Here is a 20638-nt window from a genome sequence, read left to right on the forward strand (position 1 = left end):
GGCCTGCAAGGAACGCTCTATCCTGGCCGTGTGATATTGAAGCCGAGGAGATTGAAGAACTGCACGCGACGGGAGCTCATTCTGCAGGGTTGAAATCCTTGCCGGAGTCGGATGTCCCGCAACTGAGTCGGCAATCGCATCTTTCTTCCTTTACGCGAGCTGCGACGCGTTTTGATAGGTCTGCCTGCTAGTCCAAACTGCAAGGAAAAGGAGTTGTCTCAATCTTTCTTGCCTCCAAGTAAGCACAGCGGCCCGATGCCGTTCAGTAGCCTACGGCACAGCAGTCATCTGGACTCAAAAAGTGGTTCATGTCAGCGGCATTTTCGTGCCGAGGGGAGCCAAGAATGGCCAAGAGTAGCCAAGTCCAGGTAAGCTTTTTTGTGACAGGGGCCGGGGGTTAGATGACATTCTCCGCCCAACAAGGCTTGAAGGGTGACATCGCCAACTCTATGCAACCAACCTGCTTACTCCCTGCGGCCGTTGGTCTTGAATTTGGGATGGCTTCGGAAGCAGGTGAGATGATAATTCAGTCAAAAGAGGGTCATTTGATACCAACTCAAGTCAGGCTGACGAGGGATTCCTGCCAAGCCGGTCGAAGCCGCCGAGACAGTCTGATCATCAGAGCCTGGATCGACATGTTGAGGGTGTTCAAGGGTGAGCTTTTAGCAACCTGCAATCCATAAATCTATCTGAAATGGGCGGTATTCGGCGCTTCATGTACCCATAGCATCAGCTTAATTTCACTCTGCATCAAATGGCCCGAGTCGAAATGCGACCATAACCCCTGCAGCCCGGGGTGGATCAGGAGCCAGCAAGCGAGCACGCTGTTGTTGCCTGTTGATGAACAACACGCCGCTTCTCGACTGTCAAGAGCTGAGTTTGGGTTAACACGATTGCAATATTTGTGTCTTGGGAGCTGCCGTTCTGCTCTAGAAACTGGTTTGCTTCGAAGTCACCCATCATTCCAGACTCCAAAGAGTCGTTCAAGGCCGCGGGGATGTTTCCACTCACTCTTCTTTACGCCTTTATGGCAGCCATTCCTTTCCTCATCTCAGCCGTTCCTTTAGACTCTAACAATCACGTCGCGCCTATCACTCCTTATTCAATTCCTTCTTTTGAACACCTTCTTACCGGACGAGCCCTTCCGACTGGCACATGCAATGCAGACACTCCATGTGAGAATGCGGCTTGCTGTGGTACCAATGGGCTTTGCGGCTACTCTCCAACAGAGTGTGGCAAGGGCAATTGCACATCAAATTGTGATGCCAAAGCTCAATGTGGACAATACGGCAAAGAAGGCTCTCAGGAATGCCCCTTGAGTGTCTGCTGTTCTGAGTTTGGGTAAGTGATAGAATTGATGAACCTTTACTACCCCATATCAAGCATACATTCTCTGATCAATAAACCAGGTTCTGTGGTTCTACAAGTGATTTCTGCGGTAAAGGCTGCCAAAAGGATTTCGGCGGTTGTGGAAATGTCACAAGACCATCCTGTTCAGGCAATTCTGTCTCTAAGCGCACAATTGGTTACTATGAGGGATGGTCCAACACTCGCAGTTGCCAAGCAGTTTCGCCGGAGGACCTCAACCTCAACGGATTCTCTCACATCAACTTTGCTTTTGCATTCTTTGACCCACAGACTTTCCAGATTGCTCCCATGGATACCGAGACTGGCAAGCTTTACAGCCGATTCACAGCACTGAAGAAGAACAACGCCGGATTAGAGGCCTGGATTTCTGTTGGTGGATGGTCATTCACCGACCCCGGAGCTACCAGGACAGCCTTCAGCGACATGACGAGCACATCTGGTAACAGGCAGAAGTTCATCTCTGGCCTGATTGACTTCATGGAGCACGTAAGATACAGTCCAGTCTGAATAGCGTCATTGGAGGGATTGTTTCCTAAGACTGATATCTATGAACTTGCAGTATGGTTTCGACGGTGTTGATCTTGACTGGGAGTACCCTCAAGCCGACGACAGAGGCGGCGTCACAGCAGACAAGAAGAACTACGCTCTTCTTACGAAAGAGCTCAGGGCTGCTTTTGGTGCGATTCCTATCTAGTTTAATGACATTTCGGCTCGACTGACCTCTACCAGGCTCACGCTACGGAATTTCAATGACGCTGCCGACGTCATACTGGTATCTTCAACACTTTGATCTTGCATCTATTGCAGCAGATGTCGATTGGTTCAACTTCATGGCTTATGACTGTGAGTCTCACTCAATCTCCAACACAACATTACTCAACCTTGGACTAACATAACTTGGAAGTGCACGGAACTTGGGACGCTGCGTCCAAGTTCGTCGGACCTTACCTTGCACCTCATACTAATGTTACTGAGATCGACATGGGCCTCGATCTCCTATGGAGAGCTGGCGTGAAGCCTGCCAAGGTCATACTTGGCCTCGGGTGGTACGGACGCAGCTTCACGCTTTCTGATCCCTCTTGCAATAAGCCCAACGGCGTGTGCCAATTCTCTGGTGGTGCCTTGGCAGGGCAATGTTCGAATGCATCGGGCATCTTGACCCTGCAAGAGATCAATGGTGTCATTGACTACAACGGCGTAAAGCCCGTATGGGACAAGGACGCCATGGTGAAATGGATTACCTGGGATGACAACCAGTGGGTCTCGTACGACGACGACGACACCTTTGAACAGAAGCGCAAGTTTGCCAACTCCCGCTGCTTGGGAGGCACAATGGTAAGTAATACTTATATTCTGCCTAAAGTAATTGCCAAGCTGACTCGGTGATTTAGGTCTGGGCCATGGATCAAAGGGACCAGGGAGAAGACAATGGATTGGCTCCCGCTTCCGGTGTCACCACTGGTCAGCAAGAAGACGCCCCGGAAATGGCTCAAGGACTGGCCGCCGGAGTTTCATGTTACACGACAGATTGCGGAGCGAGCTGCAAGAAGGGCACTAATCCGGTCACCCAGATGAATGGGCAGCCCGGCATGCTCTCAACCAGTGATCGCTGCGACAAGAATAAGTATCGCACGCTCTGTTGCGATGACGGCACGACTATGGGCACTTGCAAGTGGCGCGGCTATCGCGGTTTAGGTCTGTCATGCATGGGTGGCTGTGATGATGAAGAGACCGAGGTCCTCCAGGATACGAACAACCACAGCAAGAATGGCGACCAGACGTGCACTGGTGGTATTCAGAGTTACTGCTGCAAGGGCTTTGAATCAGCTCCAACGAAAGAAGAGCTAGAGGAGGAAGCCAAAGAAAAGGCCGAGGAGTTGGCCGAAGAAGCGGCTGAACAAGCAGCTCTCGACATTGCAGCCAAGGCTTTCTGTCGACTCGCTATTCCTGCTCTCTTAGCACCCTTGGAGTTGATTGAGGCTGCGATCCCGATCATTGGTATGTTCCACGACTTCCATGACTCTTTCATTTCGCCCCTGCATTTGGCATTTTAATCTGACTGATTCTAGGCGAAATTCTGGATATTGCCGAGATCGCCGCGACTCCAGCCCTGATTCAACTTTGTACCGATGGCATTGAGAAAGAAGGCAAAGCGGTATTCAAGGTTTTCGGCAAGGAACACTCCGTTTCGTTCAACAAGCCATCCAAGACAGTGTCACGACCGCCAAAGTCTACTCATGTATGTTTCTTTCACCATCTTTCTTTTGGTTCTCACACGCAGCCAAATGCTAATATTCCACAGTCACCGGCAAAGACCTCTTCGTGTCCTTCAAACGCCAAGCGTGCGGATGATGGGAGACCCTGCAAGAGACAAAAGCGTTACATGACATCTCATCGAACCAGTGAAATTGTCGTCTCGACGAGCAAGCTTCCAGGCAACGGCTACAAGATTCCTTGCAATGGTAATGGGGGCGTCTATCCGGAGGCTTGCAAGAACTACAAGTCCATTGTGGACAACTACCCCCAGTACAAGACCATCACCTGCCCTTACCGCAAGATCGACGACAAGAAACGCCCAATCACAGGAGTCTTCAACCAACAGCGGTCGACAGCCCTCTGGGATCCCGTCATCAATGCGCCTAACGGATGCTCTCCAGACGAATACCCGCCAGCGGTCATGGCACCTGTGAACGATGGGTACAGCTTGCTCACCTCCATGATCAAGGATAGTGATACAGAGGTACGGAGATTGCTCAGTGCAAAGCCACCCTCGGTAGATGGACAGATGGTTCGCTATCTCGACCTGGTCGACAACCGAGAAGCCGGAAAGATCTTCGACAAGTGCCGTCAGCCGCCTGTGGCCAGTGATATGCATCAGACCACCACCGTCATCAACCCAGATGCCCGAGTGCCCATCGAGTGGCATTTGACAAAGGTGGCACTTTCACGTCTCGTTTGGGAGCTCGACTTTGATGGTCTCCCTGATGACTCTGACGATTATGGTATCGCGGACAATATCTGTGTGCCGACGATCAACGGAGTGAAGCACCCCGGCTACGCTCTCCTCAACGAGGATGAATATTTTGATACGCACGCCGCAGAGGCAGCTCTGAGAGCTACCTGGCCGAATGGTCCGGCACAGAAGCGTTGGGTTGAGCCAGCAGGCTTAGTGGTGGAGGGCGTTAACTCTACCAGGGTGGCAACTCCAGAGGAGCTGCGCGATCACCTTGGCTTCGATGAGTGCACAGATAGTAGTTGCTCACGAGAGATTGAGAAGCTGAAGGATGTCGCTAGAAAGTTCAGGGACAAGGCTGAGAGGGCGGCTAACTCGCCCGCGGAAGCGCCGGCACCTGAGGCAACATCCGTCCATGAACACAGCGTCGTCCAAGCCGTTCCTCCGAGCCAACCTGGACGGTCATTTGACTCTGATATTCCTATGTATACTGGTATCTGATATGCTTAGATCTTGACTGTAGATTCTAATACAACTTGACAAACTCTGCTGTTCGTACCTCTTCTCGCAACCTGCCTATGCTGCTTGATTGATCCTTACACTAGATTGCTGCCTTCTTCAACCATTCCGCTAGTTGCCTGCGGCCCTCCTCGCCATTGTAGTCTTCTGGCCACCCGTTTTCGACCACAATTTCTCGAAGTGCCTTGTAGAAAAGTTAGTCGGTTTCATCGAAACTAGGTGCGCGGCAGCTTACTTTTGTTTCTTCGGCCCAGTGGCCTTGCGACAGGACACCTGGGTGGTCATAACGGGGAAGGCCAAAGTACTGAAATGTCTTGTACTTGTCGATGATTTCTTCTAGCCACGCTTCCAGTGAAAGAGTAATATCATCGCACAGTGTCTCTCTCCACATCCTAGGGTCGCCCTTTTCATATCTCCCTGCCGGTTCGGGGTAAACAGCGCCCGTGATGATGTACTTGGTCACTGTGCCATCCATCGTGTCTAGTATCCATATGTCACCGTCCCTGTTGACACTCATAGTGAGGGCGATCACCCAAGCTGGAAAGTCTTCAAACGACTGAAGGTCGTGGGACAGAGCATGCAGCCATTTGGGCTTGAACACTCCAACGGCTGGTATCAAAGACACGGCGGTAAGGTAGTTGATGGGGAACGTTTCCGGAGTGATCCAAAGGGGGTTGCCATCAATGTAGGGTAGATGCTTGATTAAGTCTACCACTCGCTCGTTCAGATGTGTCATTCCCGAGGCCGCGAGCGACTCAGGGGTAATTTCTGGCCAACCCCCCGACGGCGCGCGACGAACTAGAGAGGGGTCGATGTGCGGCAGACTTTGGTAGAAATTCGCAAGAGAGGTGATGATGTTGTCACGGGAATATCGAGGCTGTTGGCCCGGAAGGCGTGGGTCCGGTGGGAGATCTCTGGGGTCCGGAATAGCCTCCATCTTGGCATTCGTCTTGGCATCCGGGTGATGGGTGGTGTAAAAGAGTGATCGGGAGAGAGTGCTTGTTCACTCAAGAAACCCCGCGCATCCTGCAGCTTAGTAAGCCTCCAGGATGATGATCAAAACGTCTCCCCCTGGCCTCCTGTTTGTGGACATGCTGGCGCTTAGGTAATGTGAGAATACAGCTTCATCCAAGGGTGAACAGTAAATAGTCATTTTCTTTCGACTAACACCTTACCTGCAAAAATATCATGGCCACAAACAAGACGCATACTCGGGATATTTCCCCGGCACGCCATAAATCTGACTCATATCGTCACTGAGCATCTGCGGCCCCTTCAAGAACGAGTCCTTCTCCTTGGGAATCTCCTTGGAAAAGAGATGCCTCTTCAGCGCGACGTTCCATGCAAAACTCGAATGTCCCACGCCTCCAAACTGCGCCGCTCCCAACATGACCAGAAAGTCAATCATTCCTTTCTGGTCCCACGTCAACGCATCTAGCCTCTTGCGGTTCTTCCCCGTCAGCAGGTCCTGCTTCGTCACGACCCGCACCCCGCGCGGCACAGCGTCTTCCTCGAGCATTGCCACCTGTGTCTCATTTCCAGACGCGACGTACATGACTGATAGACCCGCCCGACTCGCCTGGTCAAAGAATGCGTTCGTCTGCTTGCTGTACTCGGACCACTCCCACGTCGGGTCCGCTGGATTCCAGTTGTCTAGAGCATCCTTCTCGGTGCGCAAGTGCGCGCCGAAGAAACGTTTGTTGATGCTGAGGATCGTGGCGCTCGCGAGCTGCCGGACATCCCCGCGGAACTCCAGGATGGTGCCAAAGGTGTTTGCGAAGACCTCGCCGTCGCTGTGGATCGGGTACGTGAGGTACGACCGGCCGAGGTCCACCATCATCGGGCCCTCTGTGAGGCGTCCGGTCGGCGCGGCGTCGGTGGTGTTGTTGATGTCTTCCAGCCACCGGTATAGTTGCGACCGCCACTTTTGTGGGCGCTCGATGCCCGTGCTGGCGATGTGCTCCTCATCGACGAGGGATTCTGGGAAGAGGCCGAGAGACCATGTTCGCGCTGGTCCAAGGGATTCGTAGACCTCGTCGGTGTCGTTGTAGAGGCGCAACTGTGGGCACGAGAGGTGCAGCGAGTCGATGAAGTGTTGCCTGTCGAAGAGGTACTCCATCTCCTGCCGCCGCCCCGTCCGGATGTGAGAGATGTCCGAGTCGTTGCGCTTGAAGATGCGCGGCATGACCAATGAGCCTCCAGCCAGCATCGTGTATCGCACACAGTTCAAGATCGAGTTACGAATGTTTCCAATCCCACCGACATTGTTGTCGCATGTGAACACAACTTGCATCGCCTTCCCTGCATCCCACTCTGTCCTGTCGCAAACCCCCCGGATGACGTCTGAATTGACCGGCTCGAAGTCAAAGATGTCCTGATGGGCCAATCGCGGAATCCATGGCACCATGCTCGAATCCATGCCGACACGATCGAGGCCCAGCTGCTCACGGAATATCCACAAGAATAGGAAAAAGACGCCCACTGCAGCTGCATTGGCGAAGCGGCCGAAGCGGCCGAAGCGCCGTTTCGGGTACCCTCCGATTATGCCCATGATGTGGTTATTGTGTGTAGACTTGCGATTCAAGCGGCCTTTAGAAAGGATCCCCATTGGGAAAGAGAAAAGGCTTTGGGTGAGGTTTTGAGAGATTTCCTCCGAGGGAGTGTTCATCCCTTGTATGCCAGCGCTGCGTTCCAGAGTATCGCCCAAGGGTTGTGGCTCACCCCTTTCATGATTAGAACAGACGCGTTGTTGGTAACTTATCGCGTTTGTCTCAATGAACATATATGGTTAGCTTAGTTGTCGCTGTCGTAGATCCCACCGCCGTCACATCAATAGTTCAGCCCCAAGCGGAAGCTAAATCAGGCCGCTCGGATATTGCGGAATTCGGAGCCGGATAGTCCTTCAATGAATTTCAGATGAGCGAAGCAGCAAAATCATTGCTCTTTATTGAGTTTTGCCGGGAGAACTTCTTTCTGGAATGCCAAGAGCAGACAGGTGTAGTCACCAGCATGTCACCCCTTACAGGAAAACGGTCACATTCATCCCTTACGTCCTACCTCATAGATGCTGCGAGACTAATCGCATCCAATTCGAGATCAATGTTGCAAGGAAACCTGGCCAGGCTAAGCCCAAACATGCGCTTTCAATTCCGAAGGGAGGGGCAGCCAGCATTGTCGTACAAAATGGATCTGTTCATTCTCACTTACACAATGCCTTCAGCTTCACCAACACCAAGACCAGATGACGAAATCGTCGCACACCAGCCTCAGAATGAATTCCTGCCAGCACATGCGAACAATATCCTCTGTTTACAAGAGAAGCTGGACTCGTCAATCAATCTGGAAACAGTAATTGAGACCTAGAAAACATTCGATGCATGACGTCTCCTGATGCTTGCGGGGGTCAGATCCAAGTTTCCTAGTTCACTCCAAGTTCGGCCACTTTCGTGCATCATTCCTTCTTGGGCCTCAACTGAACGTTGGGCCTCAAATAAATGCTTAATCGGATTGATTAACAGTGCAGTGATGCCAAGCCCTTTGACCAGTGCCTTCTGGGATGAGCATATAGAGAGTCGCTCTAACCTGCTCGACGAGCTTTTGGGCAATTCAGAGGACAACGGTGAGTGTTTCTATAATCATTCAATGCTGATAAGTCAGTAGTAAGGTACTGAGCATTGATCGGCTGATATGTTTCATGAATTTCTCGGAAGAAAGACGTCGAAGGCGTCGAGAACTGGCTTTCCTCCCATCCATGCGCCGTCAGCCCGTCAGAGAATGTCTTCATCAGCTAAAGACACGATTCGATATACGGTTTGCTTAGTATTTAGCAATATGTCACTCTACTTTCACAAGACGGAAGCCCCTGAAACGAGCTATCGAGCGACTGCCTGCTTCTGTTGACTCGTTTCGGCCTTTAAGATGCCGTGTCAATGGCTGCGTGCTCAGGCCCGGTCACGTTGCAAACGCCGGTGCTGACTCGAGAACCGGAGTGGAGACTTAAATGACCCGGAGCTGGTTCACAATCGCAATAAAAGAGTCGGAAGTTGGAAATTCCACCGCGGTGATAGTTACAGCCAGTTCTCTTGTGCGTATGGCACAGCTGCGGTCAAGTGTTCCGATCTGGTGTTCGTCTTGGGCGCTCTCGGCGTGGGAAGCGTCTATGTCTCATTGCTCCTTGCCTATGTTTCGAAAGTGGCCGTCGCGGAGCCAGTCGACATATTTCGAGTCACAACCGCGCGTGAGTAGCTTTCGGGACGCCCTTTTGGGTTTTGCTTTGTGATATTCTGACAATGAGAATCCCGGCGATGTTGGTGATGTGGTCTTCATGCATGTTGCAGATAGCCCACGTTAGGACTTGGGCCGTCTTAGTGTCATATGCATGCAGCTTTGTTTACTGGGTACCTTTAGTGAGGTAGGATTTCTCTGCGGTCTCGATATAGGTGCGAACACCGCCTATCGGAATCAATTTGATGCCAGTTTCCCGCACTTTTTGTCATCACATCAGATTAGTCAACCGGTGTCAAGAAAGATATAGATGACTTAGTCCAGGAACATCTGCCTCGGTATCCACTCCCGAAACCTAGAAACCATGCGCTACCGCGGGCCTTGCTCGGCACTGTGCCGATGGGCTGAGGATCGTCACCAGGGGACCCCATTCTTTAATGCTTCCAGAATCGAGCTCATGCTTCGTCTGTTGCACTTCAGATCGTTCGAATAGTCAATCTTGCAGGATTGAAGTATACGATCGGACACTATTGCAACACAATTCTGAGTTCTGAGCGATTGAGGGGTCGATGTTCTCTCAAGATAATCGTTTCCTTCGAGGCAGCACCAGAATGACACTGAGTATTCGAAATCCAAGTAATCCCGTCGGCTTTACAAATAGGATGTCATGAGTAAAACGCTCACTCAACCATTGGTCATTCCCCAATCCGACTGCGACTTCCCAGTTCTGGTCCTTGCCAATGGTATTGAGCAGGGATCAACAAGGGTCTATAGTAATAGAGTTTCTTAGCATTGAGGCACATGGCGCAGTTTGGATGAACTCCTATCAGTGTTGCAACCTGCTATTTCTCCTACCAAGAGCCATTTAATCTATCTGATTATCGGCATTTCTTTCCTCTGCAGTCCGCCTCGTGTATAAGATCATTCCGATCGACGCCCTCGAAGACATCGCTCTACGCATCTACCACACGGAAAAACAAAACACGTCAAAAGATCGCAACACACAAAAACACAGCACGATGCGTACATCTTCATTACTCGCTCTCGGCGTCAGCGCCCTCGCCTGGACAACAAGTGCGCTCGCCCCGCGTCAAGGCTCCGCGCCGTACTGCCCTCCTCGTCCGGCAACACCAGAGCAGCAAAAGGTCATTCTCGGAGAATTCATGCAAGCCTTCTACGAAGAAAGAAACGCAACCAAGGCCCTCCTGAACCACGTCGCCGAGGACTACATCCAGCACAACCCTGGCGCTCTCTCCGGCCGCGCGAACTCTCTTGCCGTCCTCGAGCCTTTCATTTCCCCGAACACGGTCAACTACACAATCATGAACAAGAACTTCCAGGACAACATCGCATTTATTCACTACCGCATGGATCTCGTGGGTGGAGGGCAGCCGTTTGCCGTGGTGGACGTTTTCAGATTCAACGGGACTTGCGTTATGGAACATTGGGACGTGGCGCAGCAACGGACTGCCAACTCAACGAATCCAATCGCTTTGTTTTAGACCATGCGGGAGTAACCACGTTCATGACAGTCGCCATATAGAGAATATCCAACCACCAAAATTGGCTTATGCACTTGCGATGAAGCTCGTTAACTCTCGAATCGCTCGCCCTTGAACGATACTATGCGTTCTAGAGAGGCCAACTGACTGCACCGCCCGCAAACTCGTGATACCTACCTTAGTTCGATCTCGTTGGACACTCGCTACCTTGCTTTACCTCTTCCTTCGTTTCAGTCACTATTGAGCAATTATCGCGGGCCATTGATGTCAAACAGGTACCAATGCTGCTCGTCACGTACAATACTTTGAGGAACTCGTCCGCCAGGGCGAGGCCCGACAGCCGAGAGGTGGGGAGAACTGTGAGGGTTTCGATCTCCGTGCCGGCTCGATTGCCGGAAGAGGAAGGTGGGAACGGATAGACAGCAGGAGGATGGGCATGTATACTTGCTCCGAGTCCCAAGCTGCTGCCGGAGTGTACCCCTATTACATGCATACGAGTTTGCGTGATCTCTAACCTCCATGTCTTCCTGAATCAGACATCTAGTGACATGGACAAGTGGTAAGCGTGTGTATGACTCAGATTTTGTTCAACTGGGTATGGTAACATCCAACTAGAAACGCATATCTTTCCATATCACCCAAGAATGCCCACAACGCTTCACAAGTTGACGGAAAGCCCAAAAATAACATGTACGAACATTCATTTCCAGTGAGCTCGTGTTTTGTAAAGCTTTGCGATTTGCCTTTTGGAGGTGTTTCTGCTCCTCCCTGTGAGACCCTAAGCTCCAATGACAGTCGTATTATTGACGTCGAAGCAATTAGTCGTGATGCTACCGGCACAAAGATCGTAGAAATTCCCTTTTGTGAGATCGCAGTTTTTCCTATCGACGAACGAGACAATGTCATACCCGACTGAGTTGGGGTGTTCGCAGACCTCCCGGGCCGTCTGACCCGGTATTCCAGTCAAGACCTGGTTGTCAGGATCCATGTCCGAGCCTTGTCTCTTGCTCAAGCGTGTAGAACGAGTTCTCTTCGTTCGATACTCCCTTCCGATTCACCCTGTTGTTTGTATACGTCCTTATGATACTTGAAGCGATCCAGGGCTTCGGTAGAATTTTCATCTTTGCCTTCTAGTTTCGGATTGACGGTGTCCTTGTTGTACTTCAAGAGTGGGTAGAAGAATGGGAAAACGCCGTCTGGTATGAGATGCCACCAAAAAGAGTACCGAGGTGTGCTTTTACACAGGTAGCACAACTCGCTATTTTACAATCTCTACTTGTCAGGCGAAGGCAGTATGTCTCTGAGGTGAAAACTCATAGCGTTGAAGTTGGGATGGGAGTGATCTAAGTCCATCCATACACACTTGGTCATGAGGTTATCACACTTGAACTTCCGTTGGCTGTAGTACCATCCTTGGTCACATTTGTATCCAGTGTCTGCATTGACCGTCCCACTGAGTCGGCCGTTGGAAACTTGGACCATCGCAATGCATGTTGCGTCGGTATCGTGACTCAACATGGCATATTGGGGATCGGATATCTGCCCGTTGTTCTCATTATTCGGTATCTTGACGGTTCGCTCGCTGCTCTGGGCTCTCTTGTCACCTAGCTTGGTGCGGTATCGTCCTATTCTGTTGCCATTGTCGTCCCAAATGGCAACATCAGGAAAGACGCCGCCAGCATCCTTGAGATCGCCTCCTGCTCCCGTCACCACGGTCACCCAAATTTCCGCGATAGGTTTCTCGGGAATGGCTTCTTTGATGATGAAGGCTACGGGCATAAAGGTTCCGACATTAATGAGGGTGAATCCAAGGTGAGTGTTCACCCATGTCGTCAGCAGTGCCGCGGCAGGCCCAGGGGCCAAGTCAGCAGGATTGGCAGGTTGGTATTGAGTCGTACCAAGAGCTCAAATTTATTGACTGCAATGAGCCAAAATGCTATAGAAGAAGATTGAAGGTTTAATTCTCGCAGTTTTGCAGGAAGTGTTCGTCTTGGACATACTCATCGAGTATTAATCTGGTCGATGAGACCTGGGAGTACACGAGGATTGCTCATGCTCAATGGAAGGTCTTCCAATTTCCGTCAAAGAGAGTTACGTATCATTGCGGATTCTATGATACGATCTTTCGTTACGCGACGGATTCTGTATTACGTGGTAAGAGAATATTGAAGTGTTGATTGCAATCGGTCTGCCGGTCACACTAGATAGGGTGCATATAGAAATGATTGTCTAGAAACTTGCATGTCGATCCGCTTCAATGAACCCCGCGTCGTGTGACACTCGAGACACTTTTTGTTGAAGGTAGGGGGCTCTACTCTCCCTGTTATATCACCAGAGCGTGTTGTGCCTTTATCTACGTAATTGAGTGTCGTGCTAAGAGACTCATACACATACTGCTTTCAGTTTGGTGCCTAAAGTTAGTTCACTCTGATGTGAGAAATTGAACAGGCTTTTGCTGGTGAGTCTTGCTTGTCCCCAAAGCTAGTCGCACATTGCGGACCAAGAGTGAGACAGATTTGCAGAACGAAGGTTAATTAAATTAAATATGTGATAGAAATCCCCCACTCTAGTTGCCATGACCTTCAAATGTACAGTATCAACGAACGTAGTGACTAACAATCCGGACTATGCAAAGTCTACAACCGACACCATGTTCTAGATTAATGAGTGAATAACAGGCGAATCTGTCGGAAACCCCGCTTATTTGGAGCAGAAGGACCAGGAGCTCTCAATGCTCCAGGAGAAGCCAGCGGAGAAAGAAGGAGTGTAAGAAGCAGCAGAAGGATTGTACTGCTGAGTGAAGAGACTGCAGTAGGTACCCTTAGCGATACCGTTTTGCTTGACCATGAAGGCGTTGAAGAAGTTGCACTTCAGAGGGCTGTAGCCGAGGAAGCTGGCCCAGGAGCCGAGGCCGACAGACTTGGAGTTCTGGACGTTCTGGGCAGCGGCGTAGGTAGCGCAGAGGCTGGCATCAAAGGGACCGGGGAAGAACTTCTGTCCCATGCAGGTGCTGGGGTGAGAGTGGACGACACCGCCGCAGCCCTGGGGGTTAGTCCAGCCAGAGGGAGTGGTGGGAGTGGTGGTGTTGGTCTTCTCGTAGCCGTTGGAGCCGGTGATCACGACCTGGAAGCCATCACGAGTCTGGCCAGTGTTGACAGCAGCAGCCTTGTCGACGCCGGAGCCCCAGAGAGTGCACTTGTAGTTGGAGATGGAGGCAGGGTTGGTGCAAGAGCAGCCGGAGGGGTTGATGGAGGGGTCACGCTCAACGTAGATGTTGATACCGGTGCACAGGTTGGTGGCGTCACACTTGGCAGCGCAGGCGGCGACGTCGTAGCTCTTGAGGGTGTAGAGGCCGAGGTAGCTGTTGGCGTTGACGGCGGCGCTCAGGTCCTTGAAGGTGTTGGCGTATCCGGAAGGGTTGGCGGCCGACTGAGCCTCCTTGTGGAACTGGGCGAAAGACTGGAAAGCCTCGACGGTGTCGGGCTGGACCTGAGTACCGTATCCATCGGGCTGGACAGCGCAAGGGTCCTCAGGGTTGATGAATCCGCAGTAAGTGCCGACCTCGAAAGGCTCAGCGCAACCAGAAGCAGTAGTGAACGCGAAGGTGTTGGTCCAGCTAACCGGGGTGCAGGTCGAAGGCGCGGTAGGAGCAGTGGTGATGGTGGCGGCAGTGGCAGTGGTCACGGCCGAAGTTGTGACAGGAGCGGTAGTCTTGGGAGTGGTCACGGCAGCGGGAGTGGTGGAAGTAGTGCAGATCGAAGTAGTCTTGGCGGACGAAGTGGTGGAAGGAGATCCCCAGCAGAAGCCAAAGAAGCAGAAAGTGCGCTTGTCGAGGCCACGAGCCGCGACGGACTGAGTGGCACTGGCGGAAGCGACACCGGTGACAGCGGCGGCGGCGGATGAAGATGCAGCAGCCGCGTCGTAGACGCCAGTCTGGCCAGTGGCCAGGGCAGGAGGTCCAGTCAGGGTGGGTGCAGCGGCACCGATGATGGCATCGAAGTCCATGGGCGCGGTGGTGGTGGGCGCGGCCGACGCGAGAGCCGCGAGGGCGATGATGTTCAAGGAGTAACGCATGTTGATGATACGAGGCTCGCGTTGAGCTGGAAGCAGAAACTTTGAATGAATGTTGTTGAAGGAGATACTCTGGCTCAGAAGAGAATGTGATGCTCAAGGTGAGAAGTGATCGAAGCTGCTGGGATGAAGAGAGAATAACAAAATGAGCCTGGAGAAGAGTGCTGGTTATATACCGTTGTTGCGATCATATGTGGCGGCGTATTTTGACATCGCGGGTTTAGACCACATTGAGCTGACATTTCTTCTTTGGAGCGTATTGCGGCACCCGTTGGCCGACTGGCGCCTCGTACAAGCTCTGAGCACCTCCCAGAAGTGTGGTCCATCGTATCCGTAGTTCAGGTTACCAGAGGTCAGAGCTCTTAGTGAACGGTGAGACCGATCTCCGTGCAGTCCAATCCATAGTGTCGGCAACTTGACCGGAGTCGAGAAAGGCCAGTGTAAGTGAGGTCCACATCGTCACTCTCCTGAAGCACCGTCCCGCTTACTGCGTTCGCGATTCGCGAGTAACGGCAGTCTGGGGCAGCGGGTATGTCGATCCCACAAAGAAAGTGGAATGTTTCAAGAGTTGCTCTATTGGGATCTGGAAACTTTTCCTTTGTTGCCCTATCCCTGATTCATTGATTGAACCAACTATGAAGCGGCTCTAAATGGATGGCTTTGTCCCAATTCGTCCCGAAAACGCCAGAGCGGGTAACTCGGGATCTCCTGTAGCGCTTTGATCCTTGTTCCTGTAAGCTAGACTTAGTCTAGGTTGACCGAGCATGATATGACCCCATTAGCTAGCCGTTAGACAGACGCTGCATCAATTAGCATCTTTCAGGTGAGCTGAGGTTCTATGAGGAGAATGGCCGACTGAGTGCAAAGGTGGGAATCATCAGATCAACCGCGAGAGAGGGTGGAGTCACTTGTGAGTCTCGCCTGCTCTACCTAAACGGTGCAGATACGATTATGCACACATCCACTTCTCGACGATGAGACTCCGCGTAACTCTGACCGGTCAAGGCGATAAACTACCCTCAAAATCCTAAAACGGCTTTTCGCAGCCGCCTATCTATGCGCGTTGCTGAGCTTTAGGCTATATGTTGGGCTTGCGGCCGCAACGTGAAGGCCCATGTTCGTTGTTTGCCCGCGTTAAGTGACAGCAAGTAAACATTGTTTGTGCAGAATCCGAGGTATTGGCATCCGTGCCAAGCATGTCAGCGTGCACGGCGAGCTGGCTGCCGATTGCGCCCAGCGAAGCCAAGAGTCGGGGTCTTCTTGTGGCTTTGATGCTCGACGGGCCGTCGTCGTCCCAGTGATGAACACGCGTCAGCGACCGTGCAACAGAAGCCCTCGGAAATCGGGATGACGACTCGGATTCAATGGTCTGTGGAAGCTGCCACAATAGCAGCTGGTTCCTTTCATCGAGTAAGGTAGCTTGTCCAGCTGTGTTGATGTTGACCGAAGCTAGACCAGATTCATCGTAGTTGCATGGCAAGCCACCACGCTATCTATATTTTTGGCAATTCTGGTCAGGTACCATTGCTAGTTTTTCTCCTTTTTCTTCGGTGCAGTGTAACAATGAACGTATGGTCCGACCAGGCTTCACCAGATCTTTTGAGAATCAATTTACGCTACCGGTTCCTGCAGTAGCCCAGAGGCAAATGCACATTAACAAGTTCAAGGTTCGGTCTTCTGCATCATTCATGCTCGATGACCCCACAAGCCCCTTTGTTTTCGCTGACCAAGTCCCTCTATTAGGTAACGCCAAACCTCAATTATGTTTTTTGGTGGCAGCAATGATGATATACTTGACCTATCGGCTCACTAATCATCTGAGCAAGTCTGCTGTTGAGAACGGATGACTTCTCTCGATGCCTCCTCTCTAGGTAGGTCGGGGTTGACGATTGATGGTTGTTCTTAGCCTCGGGAACATCACGATGGGCTTCTTTCATTACATCGCGCGAGGCTAGGACTTCGCAGCATGTGCCATTGTCAGGCTATTCTAGTTGTCAAGTTGATTCGACTTGCAGACCCTGGTAGGCTTGAACATTTCGCGGAACTTGCCACAACTGTCACGACTGCACGACACTCCCGGTGGGCTGGTTTTGACAGTGACAAATTTTGCCAAGCGTACTCACTTTAGTTATTGATAGTCACGTCGGCCCGATAATCTAGCACCAAACCTTGTGTAAAGTTGCAAACTGAAGACAGGAAACCAATGGCAGTGGTTCGAAGAGAAGCCAGGCCCGATTATGAAATCATATGGAGTTGTCATATTTCCAGTGAACACATGCAGAAAGGCTCTTGTCTCCTCTCGTTACAAATCGCTTGCTGCGATCACGCTTCCCCTCAACCCACCAAGAGATGAATATTTCAGTACTACGGGAAACCCCCTTTTATGCCCTGAAGCATCTCTCTGCGATCAAGCTAAATTTTCAGTGGCATTTGCTGCTATCACTAGCTCGAGTGTGGAAAAAGTCGAGTGCAGAGTACGCTGGCATATCAGAATATACCTGAGCGACACAGCGAGCTTATCCGATTAGGTCTGCGTCAACTCCGAAGGCCCTGTAAAGCTGTCATAAGTTCCACGAAATGGTTGCTTGAAAAAGGATCAGGAGTTCAAGGGATACAATGAACGCATTGTTGATGATCCTCAGATTTCAGACTGTGCTGAATGTTATGCGAGTGAGGCGACTTGAATCTTGCATTTATCAACAGATAAATAGGTACATTGGTTCTAATCTTGAATGGCATGATTCTACCTCAGGGCTTATGTGACCGGGGTTCTTCGCGTTGAGCCTGCTACCTACTGCACAGCTACCCCGCATCTTGACCTTCTTTTTTTCCCAACTGCACGCTTTTGAATTCGACTGTTGGATGTACACACTGGATACTACCCTCGCTGAGTTTCTCATACCACTGGAGCACGGAGCTTTTACCACCATGAGCGATCAAGATTCTAAAGAACCCCAATACAACGTATCAATATGTGCGGTGGAACCCAGTGACATCGATGACCTCGTCACGATCCATACTGCCGCGTTCACATCCGACCCGTTTTCGAACTTAATGCTTGTGGGTCGTGAAGAAGGCGCCCACCAAAACCTTATGCGCAAGTCGATCCTTCACTGGCTATCGAACCCCTCTACTACCAAGATCTTCAAAGCAGTCGAGGGGAATGGAAACATCCTCGGCTGGTCGTGTTGGGTTGCGAAGGAACTAGAACGGAAGAACCTGGAGGAGAACAAGTCCTCTGAGGCACCCTCTGATCCAAACCATCGCAAGGAGAAAGCACGCCCTGCCGATGATGCTCCTCGAGACCCTGCGCGAGTGTTGGGTGGGATCATGCACAAAGAGATGACTTCATGGGAATCTCGACACATGGGAGGGAGCAAGTACATGATTCTGCAAGCCTTGGCGACGCATCCCGATTTCCAAGGTCGGGGCATCGGGACCAGGCTGGTTCAGCATGGACTTGAGGAAGTCGACTCACAGAATCTTGCATGCTGGGTTCATGCCTCGCCCTCAAGTTACAAACTTTACGAAAAGGCTGGGTTCCAAGAGGTTGGGAAGAGTGACTATGATCTTGCTGAGTGGGCACCAGTAGGGACAGGCGGCGAACTTGGTTGGGGGACATATACGTTTCGTTATATGCTTCGCTCTGTAAGAATATAATTTCTGCCGAACGCATTTCCATGACAATGGAAGCATGTTCGTAAGCTGAATGTATCATGTTGTGTGTGATATTGGACCTGAAAATGACACACCAGCTGCGGCAAAACAAACAAACACCTCAACTCTGGTGCTGTTGCTCCAAAGACGCGAAGATGAGCTCAAGTAGTCCTCTGCTATTGTTGATAGTCAAGTCTCAAGGACGCAGACAACTCAGTTATATTGCATAAAGCCATTCAGCTATCTCAGTGCGTGCTATCAATTCTACCCAAAATGCTAATTATCCTATCAATTGCGAAATGGCGTGTGCACAACAATTTCCAACCAAACTTTCTTCAAATTCCTTCCATTACGGAACTTAATATAACAATATAGCAGGAACAGGCTCGAAGCAACGTTTTGTTCTTCCGTACTCTAAATATATACAAATCATTTTACTGACGATATTCTGTAGTTGATGAGATAGGGCTCAGCCGTTGAGACGTGTAAAACTGCCCGCCCCTTATCAATCTTGAACCCACTGATCTACCATGTGAAAACTACCATGACGAGTGTTTTGTAAAGTTGAAATCCTCGGGAGCTTGGTTCCGATAAAAGTTGAAACTGAACTTAACGTTGAGTAAGTACATTGGAACTTGAACAGCTCGTCAGAAAAGCTCATGCCAGAATGTTCGATAGACGCCAAAATACTTGTACTGAGTAATACCAGAACTCGGCTACACCCATGTAGATATTTAACTTCCTCGCTACCTCATCATCCTAACATCCAATTCTCCGTCAGGTACAATGTTGTGGAACCTCTGGCCTGTTCAAATTACCGCCTTCATCCTTGCTAGATATCGTAGTAGAGAGTATACCCTTCTAACGCGTGTAGTACTATCATAATAGTCGCTAGCGCTTACACTTGGCCGCCTAAAGTAACGCACTTAGCCACCTGTTATTTACTTGACGAGACCCGCGTCATTGATGTGACCAGAACGGGATCTTCAACTTCATGCACTTTCGCTCATTTCTTTTCTCCGGAATTTCATGATGGGGGACATGCTGGCTTGGTACATTGTCATTTTCCTAGGATCGGCTATTCTGACAACTGGCTCCTTATACAACTCCGAATTCATCACCAACCCGAGCACATCGTTCCTCATTCACCTCACCACGAGCATCGTCCTCTACTTCACCTCCCTCATCGGCCTTGCTCTCACCGCCATCGAAGACTGGAGACTCCAAGCGCGCCTCGCACGGAAGAAGGGACGTGGCCTCGAGCCCTTTCGATTCTTCCCCAAAGAGCATGCGGTCTTCGTGACGCGGGCGACGGGCCTGGCAGCGGGCGCCTACGTCATGGCGCTCCCGCTGCTCATGCCGACTGACGACGTGATTGCCCAGGTCTGCCTGCGCATACCCACGTTTTTCTACGCGTGCAAGTGCTGGGACTTGACAATCGCGCGAGCGAGGAAGCCGCCTGTCCCACAGGATGGGAAAGAGGAAGTGGTCTACGGACTGACGAGCTGGAGGTCTGTTGCTTCGTATGTCTGGCGGCTTGGGTCGGAGACTAGGTATGCGTCTTTCAATATCGCCGTGGATGAATCGAAGCGAAAGAGCATCCCAAAAAGCGCGGCCTGGACCTACGGTCCGCTGCTCGTGGTCCCTCTGACATATCTATTCCCCGTTACGGAACTAAAGGTCATGTGTGGCCTGCTTGCTATTCAGTATGGACTAGAGGGCATTCACTTCATCTTCCATCCCCACTGCCCCAACAAGCTCTTCTTCCAGCCGTGGGCAGCAGATAGCTTCTCTAGCTTCTGGGCCATTCATTGGCACCATGGGGCACAGCCATTCCTTCAACACCTAGGGTACGTTCCCGCCAGAGCCCTCTTCACACGTCTGTTTGGGAAAGATGCCGGCAAGGCCGCCGGTGTCCTCGCGGCTTTTAGTCTCAGCGGAGTTTGGCATGCCTGGTGCGGGGTCGTCTTGACACTGGACGAGTATGCGTGGGTACAGGCTGTGGGCCTGTGGACTGTGTTCATGGTGCAAGGCGTTGGTTGCCTGATCGAGCGCTGGCTTCTCCAGAATGAGAGCTGGAGGACAGGACGGAGGAGACAGATATTGACGGCCCTGTGTTGGATGGCTTCAGTGGAGTCGGCGGCGTTTTGGTTGAGGTACGGAGAGGCACGGGCGAAGAGACCTCAAGGCTGGACTACGTTCTGAGATATGGGGTCAAGGGTCAAGGGTCAGGGGCGATAAACCAATAGAGAGCATCCGTAGAGGCGGGTAAGGGCATGAACTGTTGTCAAGAGCAGCATGTTTCAGTAGCTTTACCCCAAGGCATCGAGAGGTCTGGCCCGAA

The 20638-nt window shown here is 51.3% G+C and overlaps 7 protein-coding genes across 7 annotated transcripts; 4 read left to right on the forward strand and 3 right to left on the reverse strand.

Annotated features, from left to right (window-relative positions):
- Positions 1 to 1410: 1410 nt before the first annotated feature.
- Positions 1411 to 4822, forward strand: CCOS01_05285 (glycosyl hydrolase family 18; the record flags this gene model as incomplete). Its single annotated transcript, XM_060453465.1, has 7 exons — positions 1411 to 1854; positions 1928 to 2045; positions 2098 to 2211; positions 2273 to 2703; positions 2760 to 3366; positions 3438 to 3607; positions 3671 to 4822. Coding segments are annotated over 7 exons (3036 nt in total), but the record flags the coding sequence as incomplete, so codon positions are not given.
- Positions 4823 to 4922: 100 nt separating this feature from the next.
- On the reverse strand, positions 4923 to 7391 carry CCOS01_05286 (uncharacterized protein; the record flags this gene model as incomplete). The annotated part of the gene is made up of 3 exons (XM_060453466.1): positions 4923 to 5024; positions 5076 to 5838; positions 6052 to 7391. 3 exons carry the CDS (start codon positions 7389 to 7391, stop codon positions 4923 to 4925), a joined length of 2205 nt encoding a protein of 734 aa, XP_060315238.1.
- A 2692-nt stretch (positions 7392 to 10083) lies between these two features.
- CCOS01_05287 (uncharacterized protein) lies at positions 10084 to 10566 on the forward strand (the record flags this gene model as incomplete). The annotated part of the gene is made up of 1 exon (XM_060453467.1): positions 10084 to 10566. One exon carries the CDS (start codon positions 10084 to 10086, stop codon positions 10564 to 10566), a length of 483 nt encoding a protein of 160 aa, XP_060315239.1.
- Positions 10567 to 11838: 1272 nt separating this feature from the next.
- On the reverse strand, positions 11839 to 12345 carry CCOS01_05288 (uncharacterized protein; the record flags this gene model as incomplete). The annotated part of the gene is made up of 1 exon (XM_060453468.1): positions 11839 to 12345. One exon carries the CDS (start codon positions 12343 to 12345, stop codon positions 11839 to 11841), a length of 507 nt encoding a protein of 168 aa, XP_060315240.1.
- Positions 12346 to 13266: 921 nt separating this feature from the next.
- CCOS01_05289 (uncharacterized protein) lies at positions 13267 to 14640 on the reverse strand (the record flags this gene model as incomplete). Its single annotated transcript, XM_060453469.1, has 1 exon — positions 13267 to 14640. One exon carries the CDS (start codon positions 14638 to 14640, stop codon positions 13267 to 13269), a length of 1374 nt encoding a protein of 457 aa, XP_060315241.1.
- A 2925-nt stretch (positions 14641 to 17565) lies between these two features.
- On the forward strand, positions 17566 to 18297 carry CCOS01_05290 (acetyltransferase; the record flags this gene model as incomplete). The annotated part of the gene is made up of 1 exon (XM_060453470.1): positions 17566 to 18297. The coding sequence occupies one exon, from the start codon at positions 17566 to 17568 to the stop codon at positions 18295 to 18297; it is 732 nt and encodes a 243-aa protein (XP_060315242.1).
- Positions 18298 to 19323: 1026 nt separating this feature from the next.
- Positions 19324 to 20499, forward strand: CCOS01_05291 (uncharacterized protein; the record flags this gene model as incomplete). Its single annotated transcript, XM_060453471.1, has 1 exon — positions 19324 to 20499. One exon carries the CDS (start codon positions 19324 to 19326, stop codon positions 20497 to 20499), a length of 1176 nt encoding a protein of 391 aa, XP_060315243.1.
- Between the last annotated feature and the right edge of the window lie 139 nt (positions 20500 to 20638).

The sequence above is a fragment of the Colletotrichum costaricense genome, assembly GCF_030867565.1.
Source record: "Colletotrichum costaricense strain IMI 309622 chromosome Unknown Scaffold_5.1, whole genome shotgun sequence".
Classification (NCBI taxonomy): Eukaryota; Fungi; Ascomycota; class Sordariomycetes; order Glomerellales; family Glomerellaceae; genus Colletotrichum; species Colletotrichum costaricense.